At 39.2% G+C, this 18,246-nt stretch overlaps 1 protein-coding gene across 6 annotated transcripts in view; it reads left to right on the forward strand.

Annotated features, from left to right (window-relative positions):
- gabbr1b (gamma-aminobutyric acid (GABA) B receptor, 1b) overlaps positions 1 to 18,246 on the forward strand; it is a 305,030-nt gene that overhangs the window by 257,854 nt on the left and 28,930 nt on the right. For all 6 annotated transcript variants that reach the window (XM_077548507.1, XM_077548508.1, XM_077548509.1 and 3 more), the window contains 4 exons: positions 1,214 to 1,346; positions 11,700 to 11,816; positions 15,979 to 16,086; positions 16,772 to 16,865. In XM_077548507.1, coding sequence (XP_077404633.1) covers positions 1,214 to 1,346; positions 11,700 to 11,816; positions 15,979 to 16,086; positions 16,772 to 16,865 — 452 coding nt within the window. The remainder of the gene's footprint in view (positions 1 to 1,213; positions 1,347 to 11,699; positions 11,817 to 15,978; positions 16,087 to 16,771; positions 16,866 to 18,246) is intronic.

Raw genomic sequence — 18,246 nt, forward strand, 5'->3', positions numbered from 1 at the left:
ATTTTAAACAGCAGGAAGGCATGTTTAATGGTGGTGCAGGTTCATTTAGACAGAGATATGTCAAGATTTAGCATGTTATTTAAGTGCCTTTATTACTCATGGTAATTTGCTGAAAATCTTTAAATATTTGATGGGCATTGTTTATTAAGGGATTGTGCATGCATGTTGTTTTATGTTTAGTTTTATGTGAAACGGTTCAAGCTCCAATTGTTTTGGTGGATCACATACTTTGCTCTTTTTTTTAGCTGCCTTATTTAATTTATACTGTTTGGGTTGACACTTACTGCTCTTTGGGGTGTCATTTTCAACTTTTACCTGGTACTTGTTTTTAGGAAACAACTTTAGCTTCAGCTTTAAAGCCCCACTCTGAGCTACTTACTCAGCACCAAAAAAAATCACAGTCAGTGGAATGAACATAGTGGAATAATATGCAATTAAAGATATTTCCCACTAGGCTTTGAATGGTGAAAAAAAGAAAAAGAAGAAGAAGCTAAAATGAGAGTCATTGTTCTGTTTACATTAACCATGATGACAAAGCACAAAAGATTACAATGTTTTTTTTTCTAGTTTTTTATACTCTTGTTAACAAAAGTGGAAAAAAATGTTAAACTAATAGAAATAGGTCAAATTAATTTTGGACGTTAAACTAATAGAAATATTTCAAATGATTTTTGGACGTCTATAGCCGTCAATGGCAGTGAATGAGTTAATAGTACGAAATGTTCTTTGTGATTTTTGGAAATACTATAATATGTTTGATATGTCTGTTTATTATTATATTTTTGACAGTTATAAATGTAGAAATGTAAAGCATTGTAAAAACCGGATGTATCAAATCTGACACAAATCAAAAGTCATATGTGGAAGTTGATTTTCCCTTTTTTTTTTCTTTGTTTATTTAAAAAGACCAATAAATGCTCTATTTACAAAGAATCCAAATTTTCTCTCATATATTTCATGGTCACACTTTATAGGGTTAACTACTAGGTGGCCATTAAAATGCTCTGATTTCTTCTCTATTCACAGCTCCAAGATTATATTTCCATGGTATCTGGGAGTTGCTATGATGATTGTTAACAATTCTTAATAATACAAGGCTGCGTCACAGGGGCCTCAATAGGACAATGACGGCGAGGAGGCTTGTGTTTGTGTGTCAGCAATAATTAGTCAACGCTTTATGATCAGATGAATATCATTTTTGTTCTGTCTGCAGGTATATTCAGAATTCTCAACCATACCTGAACAACATGACTGCAGTAGGCTGCATGATGGCTCTAGCTGCCATCTTCCCTCTGGGCATTGATGGCCTTCATGTCCGCAGGAAGCATTTCCCTGTTGTCTGCCAGGTACACTTTTAACTTCTCTCAAACACTGCATTTCCTTTCAAGCGAATGCACAGCATTCGCACAGTTGCCATGGAGACGGGGCTTTATATAGACATTTATATGGTAGGTTTTATCATCAGCTTTGGGTCCCATAAGTGCGATGAGGGAAATCCTGAGTCCTATGTTGACATTAGAGCTTATTCAGCATCCTCAAGTCATATGTTAGGTAAAGCACATTAGGGGTATGATATACTACTAAGATTTGTTCCTTCTTGGCAATGTGAAAGCAAGTGAAAGCCTGCATTTGTGAGAAAATTAGAATTAAAGTAAGGCACTGAAAATCCAGAATTTACAACAAAGTCAATGTGACAGCTGGAGTTGCAGGAAAGTTTCTTGCTAGCTAATGACTCCCAGTTTTTTATTAATTAAAAAATTGGTCTGGTACTAGCACATAATTCAGGTGAAACTAATTAAGGTTTGTTTACAGGATACATCTTTAATCACTGGGCTCAGGGGCAGGTCGATTTTTGTTTTAATGTTTAAACAGAGGCAAAGGCATTACAGGGCTAATCCACACCCCAACTGCAGTGTTGTACTCTAAGTAATCAACTAAATTATTAAATAGATCCTTACAAATTGTTCAGGAGGAAAAGCATGGATCTTAAACATCATTCACTGTACTACACTATTTCTGTTACAATTCAATGCTGTTGTACAGCCTGGAAACAAATAAAATGCAAAATTAGCATAACCTAGAGATATTCTATACCACTTTTTTTCAGACTGATACCAGTACAAGTTCTCAACTCTTAATTTGTCACCACTACCATGTACGATACCACTAGTACTTTTGATACTCAAAATCCCCCAAAAACAATGATAGTTAATTTTAATAAAAGACCTACCGTAAAAAAAATGTTCCCCATATAAAATTATCAAAAATCATCCCACAATACTATACACAGAATTATATATATATATATATATATACATATATATTTTAAAACAATTTATAGACATTTACAAGTACCCAAATGTTATAGAAAAAGGCCTATTTAAATTCCAACATGATATTTAATTGACTAGTGTTACAAATTTAAGTACATTAACTACCTCGTTCCCAGAAATTGTTCATGTGTAAAGACCGTCAGCAAAACTAGTCAAACTAAAAGCAGCAACAATTGTTCATGCTATCATGACAGGATCATGCAGCCACTGGTGAGGCCAACTTCAAAATGAAATATTTCCAAATGCAGTAATACACTGAAATCCGTGCCTTGGTCGCTTTTAATTTGAAGTTGCAGCAGCGTGATGCAGCTTGACCACAAACTTTTGCCACCAATGTTACGTCAACATCGCCGACATTGTATTACACAGAGCCTTTTGCCAGCATCAAGCGCAGACTCCAGAGTTAGCATCTCCAGCGCAAGCCACTAGTTGAGAGAGCCGTCTGATTACTTTTCACCGGCAGTTTCAGAGACAAGAATGTCTCTGCACACATTGATGCTGACGTCTTAACACAGCCTGATCACTTTGGAACGAGCCAGGCTCATTCAAATGTGCTGTTTACTGACATCACTTTGTTTCATCCATCAAAATCTATGGAGAGATATTTCAGCTGACATCATTCCTTCTTTTTTATTTATTTCCGTCTGTCCGTCCGTCTTCTTCCGCTTATCCGGGGTCGGGTCGCGGGGGCAGCAGCTTTAGCAGGGAAGTCCAGACTTCCCTCTCCCCAGCCACTTCAGCCAGCTCATCCGACGGGACCCCAAGGCGTTCCCAGGACAGCCGAGAGACATAGTCTCTCCAGCGTGTCCTGGGTCGTCCCCGGGGCCTCCTGCCGGTAGGACATGCCCGGAACACCTCCCCAGGGAGGCGTCCAGGAGGCATCCGAACCAGATGCCCGAGCCACCTCAACTGGTTCCTCTCAACGTGGAGGAGCAGCGACTCGACGCTGAGTCCCTCTCGGATGACCAAGCTTCTCACCCTATATCTAAGGGAGAGCCCGGCTACCCTGCGGAGGAAACTCATTTCGGCCGCTTGTATCCGGGATCTTGTTCTTTCGGTCACGACCCACAGCTCGTGACCATAGGTGAGGGTAGGAACGTAGATCGACCGGTAAATCGAGAGCTTTGCCTTTCGGCTCAGCTCCTTCTTCACCACAACGGACCGATACAGCGTCCGCATCACTGCAGACGCTGCACCGATCCGCCTGTCGATCTCCCGCTCTAACCTACCCTCACTCGTGAACAAGACCCCAAGATACTTGAACTCCTCCACTTGGGGCAGGACCTCCTCCCCGACCCGGAGAGGGCACTCCACCCTTTTCGGACTGAGGACCATGGTCTCGGATTTGGAGGTGCTGATCCTCATCCCAACCGCTTCACACTCGGCTGCGAACCGCTCCAGTGAGAGCTGGAGGTCACGGCTTGAAGAAGCCAACAGCACCACATCGTCTGCAAAAAGCAGAGATGCAATGCTGAGGCCACCAAACCGGACCCCCTCAACGCCTCGGCTACGCCTAGAAATTCTGTCCATAAAAGTTATGAACAGAATCGGTGACAAAGGGCAACCTTGGCGGAGTCCAACCCTCACCGGAAACAAATTCGACTTACTGCCGGCAATGCGGACCAGACTCTGACATCGGTCGTACAGGGACCGAATGGCCCGTATCAGGGGGCTCGGTAACCCATACTCCCGAAGCACCCCCCACAGAACTCCCCGAGGTACACGGTCAAACGCCTTCTCCAAGTCCACAAAGCACATGTGGACTGGTTGGGCGAATTCCCACGCACCCTCGAGGACCCTGCTGAGGGTGTAGAGCTGGTCCACTGTTCCACGGCCGGGACGAAAACCACACTGCTCCTCCTGGATCCGAGATTCGACCTCCCGACGGACCCTCCTCTCCAGCACCCCTGAATAGACCTTACCTGGGAGGCTGAGGAGTGTGATCCCTCTAAAGTTGGAACACACCCTCCGGTCCCCCTTCTTAAAAAGGGGAACCACCACCCCGGTCTGCCAATCCAGAGGCACCGTCCCCGATGTCCACGCGATGCTGCAGAGACGTGTCAACCACGACAGCCCCACAACATCCAGAGCCTTCAGGAACTCCGGGCGGATCTCATCCACCCCCGAGGCCCCGCCACCGAGAAGCTTGTATTTATTTATTTATTCATTATATTTAAAAAAAATTTGAGAGCTCAGTATTATTCATTCTGCAGCTTTCCTGAGTCAACATGTCATCATCATCGCTCTCTTTTTTTGTTTTTGTGTGTGTGTGGTCTTGTTTTTTTTACATAGTGGGGCCAACATTTCAGGATTTCACAGAGTTGTGGAGCCCACTCGTCCATGTGGGGCCATAGTGCTGGCCCCCACAAGTTTAGACCTCTTTTTGAGGGTTAAGACTTGGTTTTAAAATTTAGGTTTGAATTGGGTTATGGCAGAGGTTAGGGTAAGGAATAGGGGTAGGCAATCATTCTTGATGGTTGGGGTTGGGGAAAGGGGCTAGGAAATGCATTATGTCAAGAGATGGCCCCGCAAAGATAGTAAAACAAACTTGTGTGTGTGTGAGTGCGCGCACCTTTGTCTTTGCTACATTGTAGGGCCCATATACGCGTGTATGTATATATATATTAGAGGTGTGAATTGCCTAGTACCTGGCAATTCGATTCGTATCACGATTCATAGGTCACGATTCGATTCGATACGATTAATCCCGATGCAAATCTATAAATTGATTATTGTGTTGTTGTTTTTTTACTCAAATTTAGAAAATACTAAGCAGTAAACTTGTACATGTACACTGTAAAATTTGTATGAAATTTTCTTTTTTTTAATCTGAAAATTCAGGCTTATAACTGAGCCACTGCATTTAACAATGTTTCATGTTTGAACAGTACTGAAATAAAATATTAAGGCTTAATGTTCTATTAATATAACATTCTTCCATGCTTAGTGTGTGAATCCTAACCCTAAGTAAGACGTTTTGTTGAATATTCCCATAAGAAATTGATGTTTAAAAATCGATTCGGCCGCATATCGAATCAATTCGAGAAATGCGCGCTGTAATATCGTGATATATTGCCGAATTGATTTTTTTTCTAACACCCCTAATGTATATACTGTATATATATATACAGTATATATATATATACAGTATAACAGTATAAATACACTGTATTTTTATTTATTTATTTATTTAATTATAGTAATTGTGCTTTAATACATTTCTTAAAAATAAAAGTGAACAGATAAACTAAAGTAGACAGATTTATCTAAAATCTCACGGGGAAAATCAGAGAATTAGGCAATATTAGCAGTAAACAACATCTTGCTTCACTTTTATTAGAGAATAAATGACAAGCCTTTTTGTTAGTCTCAAATCAATCAATTAATTGTCAAAAAAAGCAATCTCTCTCTCAAACTAGAGCCAATTCAAAGAAATAGATGTCATTTTCTCAACAGCCCAGAATTAATCAGATCATTCAAATGTTGGCCAGTATAATAAAGGATGTCAGCAAATCAGGGGACCGTTTTATACATGGGTACAGGTAAAAATATATTTTTTTTTAAAACAGCTTTTTAAGGGTGATTTTTGGGGAGGCATATTATACACTGAATTTAGGGTATATATTCAAATAAAACATTTTTCTTTAAAAAATAAAAATATTTGTTTTTTCTATTCTTCTCATTTCTAATTTGTAGTTCCTGATCGTAAAACAGCCACAAGAGTGTGGCCGATACTGGTATTGTCCATCATCACGAGTACCTTGATATAAGGTCTGATATCGGCCTGATACCTGCCGTCTATTTCACAAAGCAGGTTTAGTGAGAACCTTGAGTCAAGAAACAATTAAATGTGGGAAAGTCATTTCAGAAAAGGAGGTAACTGAAACCAGAGGAAAAGAAGTAACACTAGCCTGTTTCATAAAAAGAGGTAATTTAAGCTCTTGGTCAGTTATCGTAGTAACAGTAAACCTCGAGGTTTTCTCTGTCCCCGCCTCCTTTCAACCACACACGACATTTCATTTCCGCATTCATAAAGTCCGCTGTGGCGGGTTTTTGCCTAAATACGGCTATAGACTATAGCGTAAAGTCCAAGTCTTTTGTCACGAACATGGCATGTCCTTTTGACAATGACCCTATTGATGAAGGTGCCACGTTATTGTGCATTTCCGGACAGTTATCTTTTTGAGCGGTACCGTTTCACATCACAGTCCATCATCTACCGACACAACCTAATCCATCCTTACATTTGTAACATTACCGGCGGCGAAGTCATGCGCTCTCATCACAGTATATATTGTGTGTTGTGCTCCGTTTTTTTTCTTATAACCGTTCGAATTATGTTTTTATATTTGATCTTAACCCCTGGGCGTTATTTTATTTTGAAATGGCTTGGTCAGAACCAACAAAAAGCCAAAAAATGGTCAAATAACGCCCAGGGGTTAAGCAAGTGTGTGAAACAAGTAGTGAAACTACTCTGCGTTGACAAAACTACCTCAAATCTGGAACCGAAAACACAGTTTTCTCTCTCAGTTTATGTGAACTCGCTGTTCAGATTTAGTCTCAGTGTTTGTTAAACATCTTTGTGAAATTTAAATAGAAATGTGTAAATGTAAATAATCTCTGTTGCCAGAGTTGAGTACTTCTGTCAGGTTTTTATTGAAAGTTTTAACATATAAAACAAAATTTTTTTTTTTTTTTGAAAATTGCTAACTTTCCCATCATCTGCGGAAACATGTGCTGGCAGGGCAGATAGCAATTTGTATAAGGAAAACAAAAACACAAGCGCTTGTCTTGAAGATTAAACACAGCTCACTTTTCATTGTGCTTTCAATTCCTGTTTTATTATTAGCACTAAAGTATTGAGCAGCCAGGAGAGAGGCTTTCCGCTGCTTTTCCATGTTGCTCATCAGTTTTATGGTTTAATTATATTTCTCAGCTGTGCTATCACCGGTACCCTTCTGTGATGGCATCAAAAGACACACTCACGCACACGTGCACACAAAGCAAAAGCTAAATATACCTACATAGTTAATCCTTTAGATGCTCACTAAACTAAAGTTTCAAGAGATACTGGAATTCTGACATCACACGGATGATGACTCAACACACATTTAGGTTGATTTTTCTCTCCTTACTTGTGGGTGTTTGCCCGCCGGCACCAGGTAGACCCCAGGGACTACATGAGTAGCCACTGGGTCTGTTCTAAAAATAGCTTAACAGGGATGAGAAATTGTGATTTTCTAGGCTTGTTATAGAAGTGACCATTTGAAAATGTAAACACTAGTAGCGATTTGTAAAAATAATGCTTGCATATCTAACTAGAAAAATTCCCGTGGAAATTTTGAATGGGGCTGCTGACTCTTGTAAATGAGCTGAACAGTTTAAAATTCAAACGACTGGAATCGCTCAAGAAATGTGGAAGTTAACCATAATCAACATTAACTAAAAGTATTTTACTGTCCCTGAAAATATATTTTAAAAAATGTAAATGAGCTGAACAGTTTAAAATTCAAACGACAAAAATCGGTCAAGAAATGTGGAAGTTAACCATAATCAACAGAAACTAAAAATATCTCACTGTCGCTTTAAGAACGCACACCCATTTTTGACTTGGAGCCATCACGCGCCCCACATTCCATTGAGATTGTATGAGAGACTTTAAGGAATTGCACATCTCCACCATCTCTTCTCATATAATATGTTTATATCATATACATCCTTGCTCCAAAAATACAATATAAAAAACGGAAATTTTTTACATTATCTACAAGTTAAAAATATGATAAAGAAAAAAATTCCAACACTTCGGGGTACGCTCCAACCGCCTGTTTTAGCTAAAGATATTAACAAGCTTTCTCCGACAACAACAAAAAAACTTTCAAAAATATATAAGTTACTTTCATATACTGATAAAATGTCTTTACCCATCTCAAAATGGGGGACAGACTTGTCTATAGCACCGGAACCTGACTTTTGGATTTAAGTTTGTGAAAACGCATTTAAAATGACAAAACACACAAATTTACAACTTATCCAATATAAAATTATTCACAGAACATACATTACTCAATATATGATGAAGAAAATGGGACTCTCAGACTCCGACATTTGTCTCCAATGCTTACAAAACACTACAGACACTTATGTTCATGCTTTATGGTTATGTACTCCGGTTATGTATTTCTGGACTAAAGTCTTAGAAAAACTTTCCGCTATTTTGGACTGTAGGATACCTTTATCTCCAAACTTGTGTTTGCTAGGTGACCTAACAACAACTGACTTACCACATAAACAATTTCAATCTACACTTGTAGCCCTTACTATCGCTAAAAAAACAATTCTTGTTAACTGGAAAAATAAACAAACTCTGAATATCGACCAATGGTCTAACCTCCTCATAAATCACATTTTAATGGAAAAAATATCTGCCTCAAATAAAAACCAAATATCAAAATTTATAGAAACATGCTCTACGTATATAGAATTTTTTAACCTAATTCCGGTTACTTAATTCTGTCTGTTAGCGAGAGCCACTACATCGTGATAACTTACATTGATGTTTCTGCATTTGGCAATTTATTATTATATTATATTATTAGTATGGGATTTTTTTTAATGGGCTTTAGGTGAACTGATGAATACACACACGCTCGCACGCACGCACGCACACACACACGCACATACACATACTCACCCACATACAAAAAAAAAAAATATATATATATATATATATATGTGTGTGTATATGTATATATATATGTATATATATTTTAAAAAAAAACATTTATTAAATTTTTTTAATTGATTTGTTTTGTTTTGTTTTTAAAAAAAAAGGAGAGCAATGATGATGTCAAATCGAATGAACAATACTGAGCTCTCCTGAAGAAAAAAAAAAAAAAAAGAGAGATTGTATGAGAGACGCACCCCTTGAACAAAAGCCTCTCACGACTTAACGGTTCTAGATACAGATTCAAGAAATGGCTCGTTAGAACGGCAAGGGTTTGGGGAACACGAGCATGTTCTCATTGTTTTAATCGGATGAAAAATGACCAAATGAGAGCAGGTTGAAAACTTATGATTTATCAGAAATGAAGAGCGAAAGGCGCCTGAATTTAACATGGAAGAGATAGGCGAGTTGGTCCGACTTGTCCGAGCTTTAAGTGAAAATAAAGGTACTAAATGACACCTTAGCCAAATAAAAGTTAGTTTGTCTGAAAGAAGACACTCGTGACTACAAAATGTGAGAATTTGATGTCTAGTGATAAAGATTGTGGCCATGGTGACGAGTTGAAGTGAAACTTTTGCAAATAGAAGTAGACTTTTCTTTTTTCCCGCCACTCTAAAGTTAATTGGTCAACAGTGTGCGGTAGAAGCCTAATTCACTCACTGTCTTTGAACCCGCACAGGGGGGAGAGCTTTCATTCCTTAAAAAAGATTTCGACACTGAGCTAAAGATGGGAAAAATTCCTACAAAATGAGCTAAAACTCGTATCGGTCGGCTAACGTATGCGTGCGCAGCGTGTCTTGGAAAAAGGTGCTTGATCTGTAATTTGTTCCCCCTTTCTCCATTCATTTCCTCTGGGAGTTTTTGGTGAATTGCGTCGCCATGGTAACTCGGAATTCCTAGAAAAGTAATGCCGCACCGAGTCAGATCGAGCCGCATCGTTTGATACCTCATTTGTCCCGGTGCGATCTACGGTACGGGCCGCATTTTTGCGGAAAAATCTCGGGATTTTCTAGGGTGGAGAGTAATATGTGCTGCTTTCAGCAGTCCCATAATTATTGTGAGAAATTATTAACCTGAGCAGTGTGTTCTCATTAATGAATATCATTCAATATTAACTAATTCACTCCCAGCCATTTTCACTGAAACAACCCCCTTCGCTCCCGGCTGTTTTACTGGATTTTGACTGATTTTGCAAGGCTCACAGAATATTGTATTATATTACTATAAAAACATGGAACCTACCAAAGGAAAAGATTAGAGTCTCTTCATTCTTCAGGGAAAAGAAAAGTATATTTGGATCTGTTTCCGTTTTGCAGCAATTAGCATTAGAATGTAGCTAAGTTTTGGCAATATTCATATTCCTGGCTGATACATTGACAAAAAGAGCTTGTTGCAGTATCTCTTATTCTCTGCTGTGGACTGGGGGAATTGCCCTTTTAGGGATCAATAAAGTCATCTGAATATGAATCCAAATCACAAAGATACTACTTATGAGTGAAATTCATCATCAGATTATTTTAATGTCATGTTTTGGTTTGAAAAATATTAAACAGTTTATTAAATTGCTACATTAATGTTAATCACAATTTATTTGTAATGCACTGTTAAAGAGGAAGTCAACCAATTTTTTTTCACAATAATATATTCTATGCTGTCCCACTAGTCTAAATATGGTCCATCCATCCATTTTCTTAACTGCTGCTTAGTCCTCACAGGGGTCGCGGGGGGTGCTGGAGCCTATCCCAGCTGGCCTCGGGCAGTAGGCGGGGTACACCCTGAACTGGTTGCCAGCCAATCGCAGGGCTCTAAATATGGTATTCTGGTTTATGTTGTGTTAATTAATATGTTAATATGAGTTAAGCAGCAAAATCCAGCCGTTTTTATCCATCTCAGGGGGCGGCCATTTTGCCACTTGCTGTCGACTGAAGATGACATCACAGTTGCTCAGGTCTCAAGTAGCAACCAATCACAGTTCAACTTCAGAAAACAGGTGAGCTGTGATTGGTCGTTGCCTGAGCCCTGAGCAACTGTGATGTCATCTTCAGTCGGCAGCAATTGGCAAAATGGCCGCCCCCTGAGATGGATAAAAATGACTGGATTTTGCTTCATAACTCTATTCCACAAATGTATTATTAATCAGAATGTCATGTTTAGACTAATGAGGCCACATATAACATATTATTGTCAAGAAATGTTTAAGGTGGACTTCCACTTTCATATTGAATGTGGTATATAAATAGCCTCTTCAAGAAATACATTATTAGATAATTGAAGTGAAAGTGACCTCAACGCTTGTGTAGGTGTCAGAGACTGAGAGGGAACCAATGAACTAATGAAATTGTAAAACTACCCACTTATCGAAGAAGATGCAGTAATTACCTTTGCCATCTTAATTTCTTCCTTAATTGAAGGTCTTCCCTTGTGATCTCACCACCACAGCAAAAGTAGACACAAAATGTCGGTCGGCACCAAGTGAGAGAGCCTCTGAGATGTTTAATTACATTTGAAGGTCACTTTAGAAAGTCTATTAAACTCAGGCGAGGCTTAATGATGGCAAATGTCTGTGAAGCTGATTTGGTTAATTTGTTTGATATATGAATCCAAGATTGTAAGCTCTCGTTTCTTTGCTTCTCTAATAGTTCCGCCTTTGGCTGCTGGGTCTGGGTTTCAGCCTTGCATACGGCAGCATGTTCACCAAGATCTGGTGGGTCCACACTGTCTTCACCAAGAAGGACGAGAAGAAGGATAAAAAGAAGGTAATTGTGATTTACTATACGTATGTTCCAGGGGTGTGTAGTTAAGCCTCGCCCAAGCTCCATTGCTGAGCAGTGGGGTTCAGCTTTATTTAATCATCATCTCCTTCAAGGGCAAGCTCCCCCGGCAGAGTTGATGCATCCCCCAATCATCTGTTATCTTTTTACATTTACTCACCCCATGATTTTACAATTGGCCCACTCCTTGCCCTTGAGTGTTCTGTATCATCTTTTTGTCACCTTGCCAAGACAACAAACTCTTCCAATCGGTCCCAACAGTGACTTCCTCGTCACTTTCACTGTTGACGTGTTGTCTTAATGGATGATCCTGCTGTGACTCAAGAGCAAGACTCCTCCCAGCAGAGATATGCAGCACCGTACTGAATATTTATGAGTAACCTTAGCTGCGGAAAGTCAATCAGGAGGGGTTATATTACTGAGCTGTGACAAAATTGATGGGCTTTACATTAATACACTTAATCTCACACTCCAACTGCTGTAAACATATGACAAAATGCTCATTGCGTCACCATGCGTATTAAAAAAAATCAGCTGCATGTCATTTGATACTACTGTTGCTATTTAGGCCGTGCTTAAAATACCTCATCCAAAGAGATACTATGCTAGGTTACAGCAAAATTCAAAATAAATAGAGCTTTATCAATTTAACTTTTCATGTTTTATGAAACAAATGTAGAATGTACTTCTTAAGCTCTGAATATACCTAGACACTATAAATTAATCAGTCAAATATATATATATATATTGTATTTATATACTTTGTATTTATATACTGTGTATATATATATATACTGTGTGTGTGTGTGTATATATATATATATATGTATACTGTATATATATTTATATACAGTATATATTAGAGCTGTCAAACGATTACATTTTTTAAACAGATTGATCACATCTTAGAATTTTGATTAATCGAAATTAATCTCTTGATTAAAAAGGCTTTTTATGAACATTTTAAAAAATGTTTGATCCACTGCACACACTCATCCTCTTTCTAATCAGTTGATTACTTGCATAATTTAAATTGGGAAAAAATGACCCCAATATTTTAATATGAGCAAATATTCTGAATGTCATACACACAAACATTTATTAAATGCTTTACTTTAATGCATGTAGTTATGCTTATTGATCATACACAACCTGTGCTCCCTTTAACGTAACCATCCGCTATCAAGCTAAAGGAACATCTTCGGTCAAAATTAATAGTGTGATTAATCTGCATTAATACATGATTAATGTGATATTTTTTGTGATTAATCAATGAGTTTATGCTTTAACTTTTACAGTAATAATTATATATATATATATATATATATATATATATATATATATATATATTAAGTGTGCAACGACATACAAAATTCACGGTACAATTTTTAAGTCTGGTATAGCAGTACCTGCCTTATTTTCTGCTGTGTATACTTGGCAAAAATTTATTTGATAAATCACCTATCTTCTGTGGTGGATCCTTATCAGTCGAGTATACATTAAAAAAAAAAGAACCCCCCTAATACTGTGTTTTTTAAACTATGGTGTACAACTCTAGGAATGTAAAAAAAAAAAAGACAAGTACAAAAAGAAAGAAATATATCAGGTGCAGCTACAAGAGGTGGCCAGATTAGCGAAAAATTGTACTCAAGTAAAAATAAAAGGTAGTCATCAAAAAAATTACTGAAGTACAAGTAAAAAAAAGTATTCGCTGAACAGAATACTCAAGTACTGAGTAGCTGCTTGAACATAATGTCGGATTTATTTATTTGTGCAGTGGAGGCAAAAACATTTTTAGTATGTGCAAATTCTGGCATTTTCAAATCATAAAACAAAAAATATATATTAAAAAATAGTGCTGTCAGGCAATTTAAAAAAATATCTAATTGACTATAGAATTTTTTATTAATTATTCTAATTTAATTTCATATCTGCTAAATGTCCCCAAATAAAGAATTTGAATTCTAGGACATTACAAATGTGTAGTGCATGACTAATCAATTGAATACACCAAGAAGAGAAGATTTGAAATCCACATTTTTATCGTTGAAGTGCTTCATAAAGGAAATTCAAAAGAAAAAGTTTAAGCACATCAACAAACCAATTAGGCCAGGCATTATTTCAAAAGATAATCTAAACTTCAATTTTGTTCAAAACATTTTTTAACAAAATTGAATCTAAACTTCCACATGCTGAGGTTCGGTGTATGGATGTATGAGATGAACTCATAATAGCTGTAGTGGTTTTTGAGCTAAGCTAACAAACTGGTAATCAGGAAAAGTTAAAGGTTAGAAGGAGAGGTAAACAAAGATCAAAAGCTACAATATCTGGGGCATAACAACTCAAACCCAAAAGAGAAACTGGGCCTACAGTATCAAGTCCTCAAATCAAAAACCTACCCCAAGCTAAGATTACAGGATATGACAACAGACTCCTTGAGCAAGTTGCTCAAACAAGTTTGTTTGACTGCAAACGGATGCGGAGCGACATTCGTACGGACGCCGCAAGGAAAAGAAAGCATTTGAGTGTGCGTGTCAATTCCCAACTGCTGCGGTGCGGTGCGTATGCAGATGGGGAGCTGCGGAAGGTTTCCGCAATGCTTTTATTTTTTCCGGAATTTCAGGAAGTTGAAAAAATTACACGAGCCGGACAAGAAGTCAGGCGTCTGCATCCAGGTAGATGTGGTATATTTCAAAATAAAACCGTTTGCGAACTCATTTTTGGGGAGAGAAGCTAGCTAATTACATAGCTTGACAGAAGTTGGACATTTAAAAGACAAAAAACGAGATAAAAATAAATTAAACATGACAACACTATTTAAATACAAAATGTACTTAACCATGGTAGAAGTCCCAGAAATAATGTCCAAGCATGCACAATCCATTCACAAATTGTGGCATAACTCGCTCGGCACTGCCTCCCAGTCTAATCACCATAGGTGGCAGTTTCTTAAAGCATAAGCACTAAGATTTCATCTTTCAGTTGACTCTTTCCGGTTCTCATCATGCCTGCCTGTCCTCAACTAGGGCCGCATTTCCTGTACATAAGCTATGTGTCCGCGGAAATGCTCCCACACAGTCAGTCAAGTGCTTACCAAAGTCGCACACCATTTACAGATTTTGGAACTCGGTGCACACAAAAGGCGCACCTAGTTTGGCATTGTGTGATACTTGTTGTCCACGGCACACTTTTGAGTGTGAAATCAGTCGACCAATCAGGAGCGGGATTTCGCACTGTTGACCAATCAAGAGCGGGCATTGGCGAGACCGAAATGTCAGCAGACGTCAACACAATACACATGGAGGGAGTGGATAAACGCAGGCGGGCAGTACAGTGTAGTGAATGGGTCTACGCACAAGTAGACAAGCACTGCTTCGTAGTCATAAAGTGTTGCGTATTGTTCGATTCATATATATATGAAAAATAAAGTCCACCAACCGAAATGAAGACTTTTTTTTTAACCAAATTGAAGCTTTTGCAATTGAAAACTGCATTCTACTACATTCCGATGTTGATTTTAATTTGATCAATTGTTCAACCCTAATGTATGGCATATACGGATCAGCATGTGTTAAAATACAATCAGTGTTTTATTGTATTATTTTGTATCCTCCATTACCAGGAATTTACCTCCTAACTAATAAACAAACACAATAGGGTCTATTTCATAGAGAAACGCACGTGTACTCGGCGTACATGTATATGTATAATAACAGTGGCTTATTGCTATGAATGTGTGTGTGAGTATATCATTGTGTTGCAACTGAGGCACAGTATCCAGTGATTACATATTTTCAATCTGCATAACTTGAGACCAAGCTTGTGTGCACAAAATCAATGCCTCCTTTATTGCACTGGACCTGATTCAACTAAATCATTCTATTCCTAATCATAGTAACATAAAGCAACACCTGTTTTCTCTGAATAAGCCAGTCGGGTGTGTATTCCCATTTGGATGTCTTTTTGTGTCATTGCTGTCATGGCCCAGTGCTTTGAGGGCAGATTGAATTGGCCTCAGTTAGTGATGGATCATTGTTTCGGGAGCAGCTCTGGAGGGTCTGTTTGTGGCTTCATAAATCCCTCTTTCACAACATTAGATAAAGAGAGAGAATTTGTGCCTTTTCCTGACCCTGGTGTGTCCCTGCAGCACCTGGAGCCATGGAAGCTCTACGCAACGGTTGGCATCCTGCTTGGCATCGACTTCTTGTCTCTCATGATCTGGCAGATTGTGGATCCCTTACATATCACAGTGGAGGTATGATTATCAACCCTCGTAAGGAAAATGTCAAATGTTTTGCTTTTTGCTTTTTATTAATATTAATATCAAAGCATCTGAAAAAATCACTGAGTGAGCTGAAATTGCAGCCAATCATCCAAAATATGTTGAAGTTTAAAATGGAACTGTGCAAAATTTCAAAATTATATTGTCATTATTATGTGTAAAACAAATTTTTATAGTACACATGAGTAAAAATGTAAAATTTTTGGTCTATTGGCTCCATTATAAATCATAATATTTCATGTTTTTTGATGCACTGTACACCTGATATGTTATAGTGCATTTCCCGTGATTACCCAATTTATCCATTAACTGGGGCATCTACGTAGAAAATATATATTTTTTAACTTTACAGTCATAAAAGCCATAATACACTAGATGGCACTAGAGAGCTAATTATAATTTTAGGTTGCGCTGACTTATGTGCTTCCTATATCTAATATTCAGAAATATTTTGGTTCATTTTACGTGTCGTAAAAAAAATTACATTATGAGGGTTTTAAGAACCGTTGCCAAAGCCATTTGAGAATCAACATAATCAACATATATAAATAAAGTCAGATTTTGTCAAAAATACTATTTTTTTGCCTTAAACATCTCATGAAGTTGTCCACTTCTTATGTGTGATATACCTGTATTATTGTTGTTTGCATGTAAACAGAAGTTCACCCGTGAAGCCCCGAAAGGAGACCTGGATGTTTTAATCCAACCATTATTGGAGCACTGCAGCTCTGAAAAAATGAACACCTGGCTGGGTAGGTTGAATACAAGACATTTCCTACTTTAAACTAAACTAAAAGTGATTTTTCTTCACAATTTAGATAAGCCTCAACCATCAATTTTCACACACAGATGCTATGTTTTGGTTCTGAATACAGATTATCTGCGCCGATATTGGGCAGTCGGTATCGGTGGCCAGACAAAGCACGGCTCAAAGACCCCTTATGATGAACACAATAAATGGTCTTGTGTTTCCCTTGCCCGGACGCGTGTCACCGGGGCCCCCCTCTGGTGCCAGGCCCGGAGAGCGCCTGGTGGCCGGGCCTGCATGCCTCGGCTACAGAATCTAGTTATTGGGAAATGATATGTCACCTCTCTGGCGGGGAAGGAGCCCGAGCTGGTGTATGAGGCAGAAAGATTCAGACTAGATATTGTCGGACTCTCCTCCACACACGGATTGGGCACTGGTACCAAGCCTCTCAAGAGGGGTTGGACTCTCTTCGACTCTGAGAGGCGCAATGCAGGTGTGGGCATACTAATTGCCCCCCGGCTTGGCGCTGCGGTTCACCCCTGTAGACGAGAGGGTAGCCTCCCTCCGCCTTCGGGTGGGGGTACGGGTCCTGACTGTTGTTTGTGCCTATACACCAAACAGCAGTTCAGAGTACCCACCCTTTTTGGAGTCCTTGGAGGGTGTGCTGGAGAGCGCTCCCTCTGGGGGACTCCCTCATTCTGCTGGGGGACTTCAACGCTCACGTGGGCAATGACGGATCAGAACCCAAGGGGTGCTCTGTTATTGGACTTATGTGCTTGTCACGGATTGTCCATAACGAACACCGTGTTCAAACATAGGGGTGTCCATATGTGCACTTGGTACCAGGACACCTTAGCCCGCAGTTCGATGATCCACTTTGTAGTCGTGTCATCTGATTTGCGGCCCGATGTTTTGGACACTCAGGTGAAGAGATGGGCGGAGCTGTCAACAGATCACCACCTGGTGGTGTGTTGGCTCTGATGGTGGGGGAAGATGCCGGTCAGACCTGGCAGACCCAAACGTATTGTGAGGGTTTTCTGTGAACGTCTGTCAGAATTCTCTGTCAGAAAGAGTTTCAATGCCCACTACCAGCAAAACTTCTCCCTTGTCCCAGGGGAGGCAGGAGACATTGAGTCAGAGTGAGAAATGTTCCGCACCTCCATTGTTGAGGTGGCCGATCAGAACTGTGAGGTGGTCGTGCCTGTTGTGGCAGCAATCCTGAAATCCGCTGGTAAGGGATGCCGTCAAGCTGAAGAAGGAGTCCTATCGGGCCTTTTTTGGCCTGTGGGACTCCGGAGGCAGCTGACAGGTACTGGCTGGCCAAGCGGAACGCGGCGCTAAGGCAAAAACTCGGACATGGGAGGAGTTCGGTGAGGCCATGGTAA

This window comes from Vanacampus margaritifer, chromosome 17 (assembly GCF_051991255.1).
Source record: "Vanacampus margaritifer isolate UIUO_Vmar chromosome 17, RoL_Vmar_1.0, whole genome shotgun sequence".
Taxonomy (NCBI): domain Eukaryota; kingdom Metazoa; phylum Chordata; class Actinopteri; order Syngnathiformes; family Syngnathidae; genus Vanacampus; species Vanacampus margaritifer.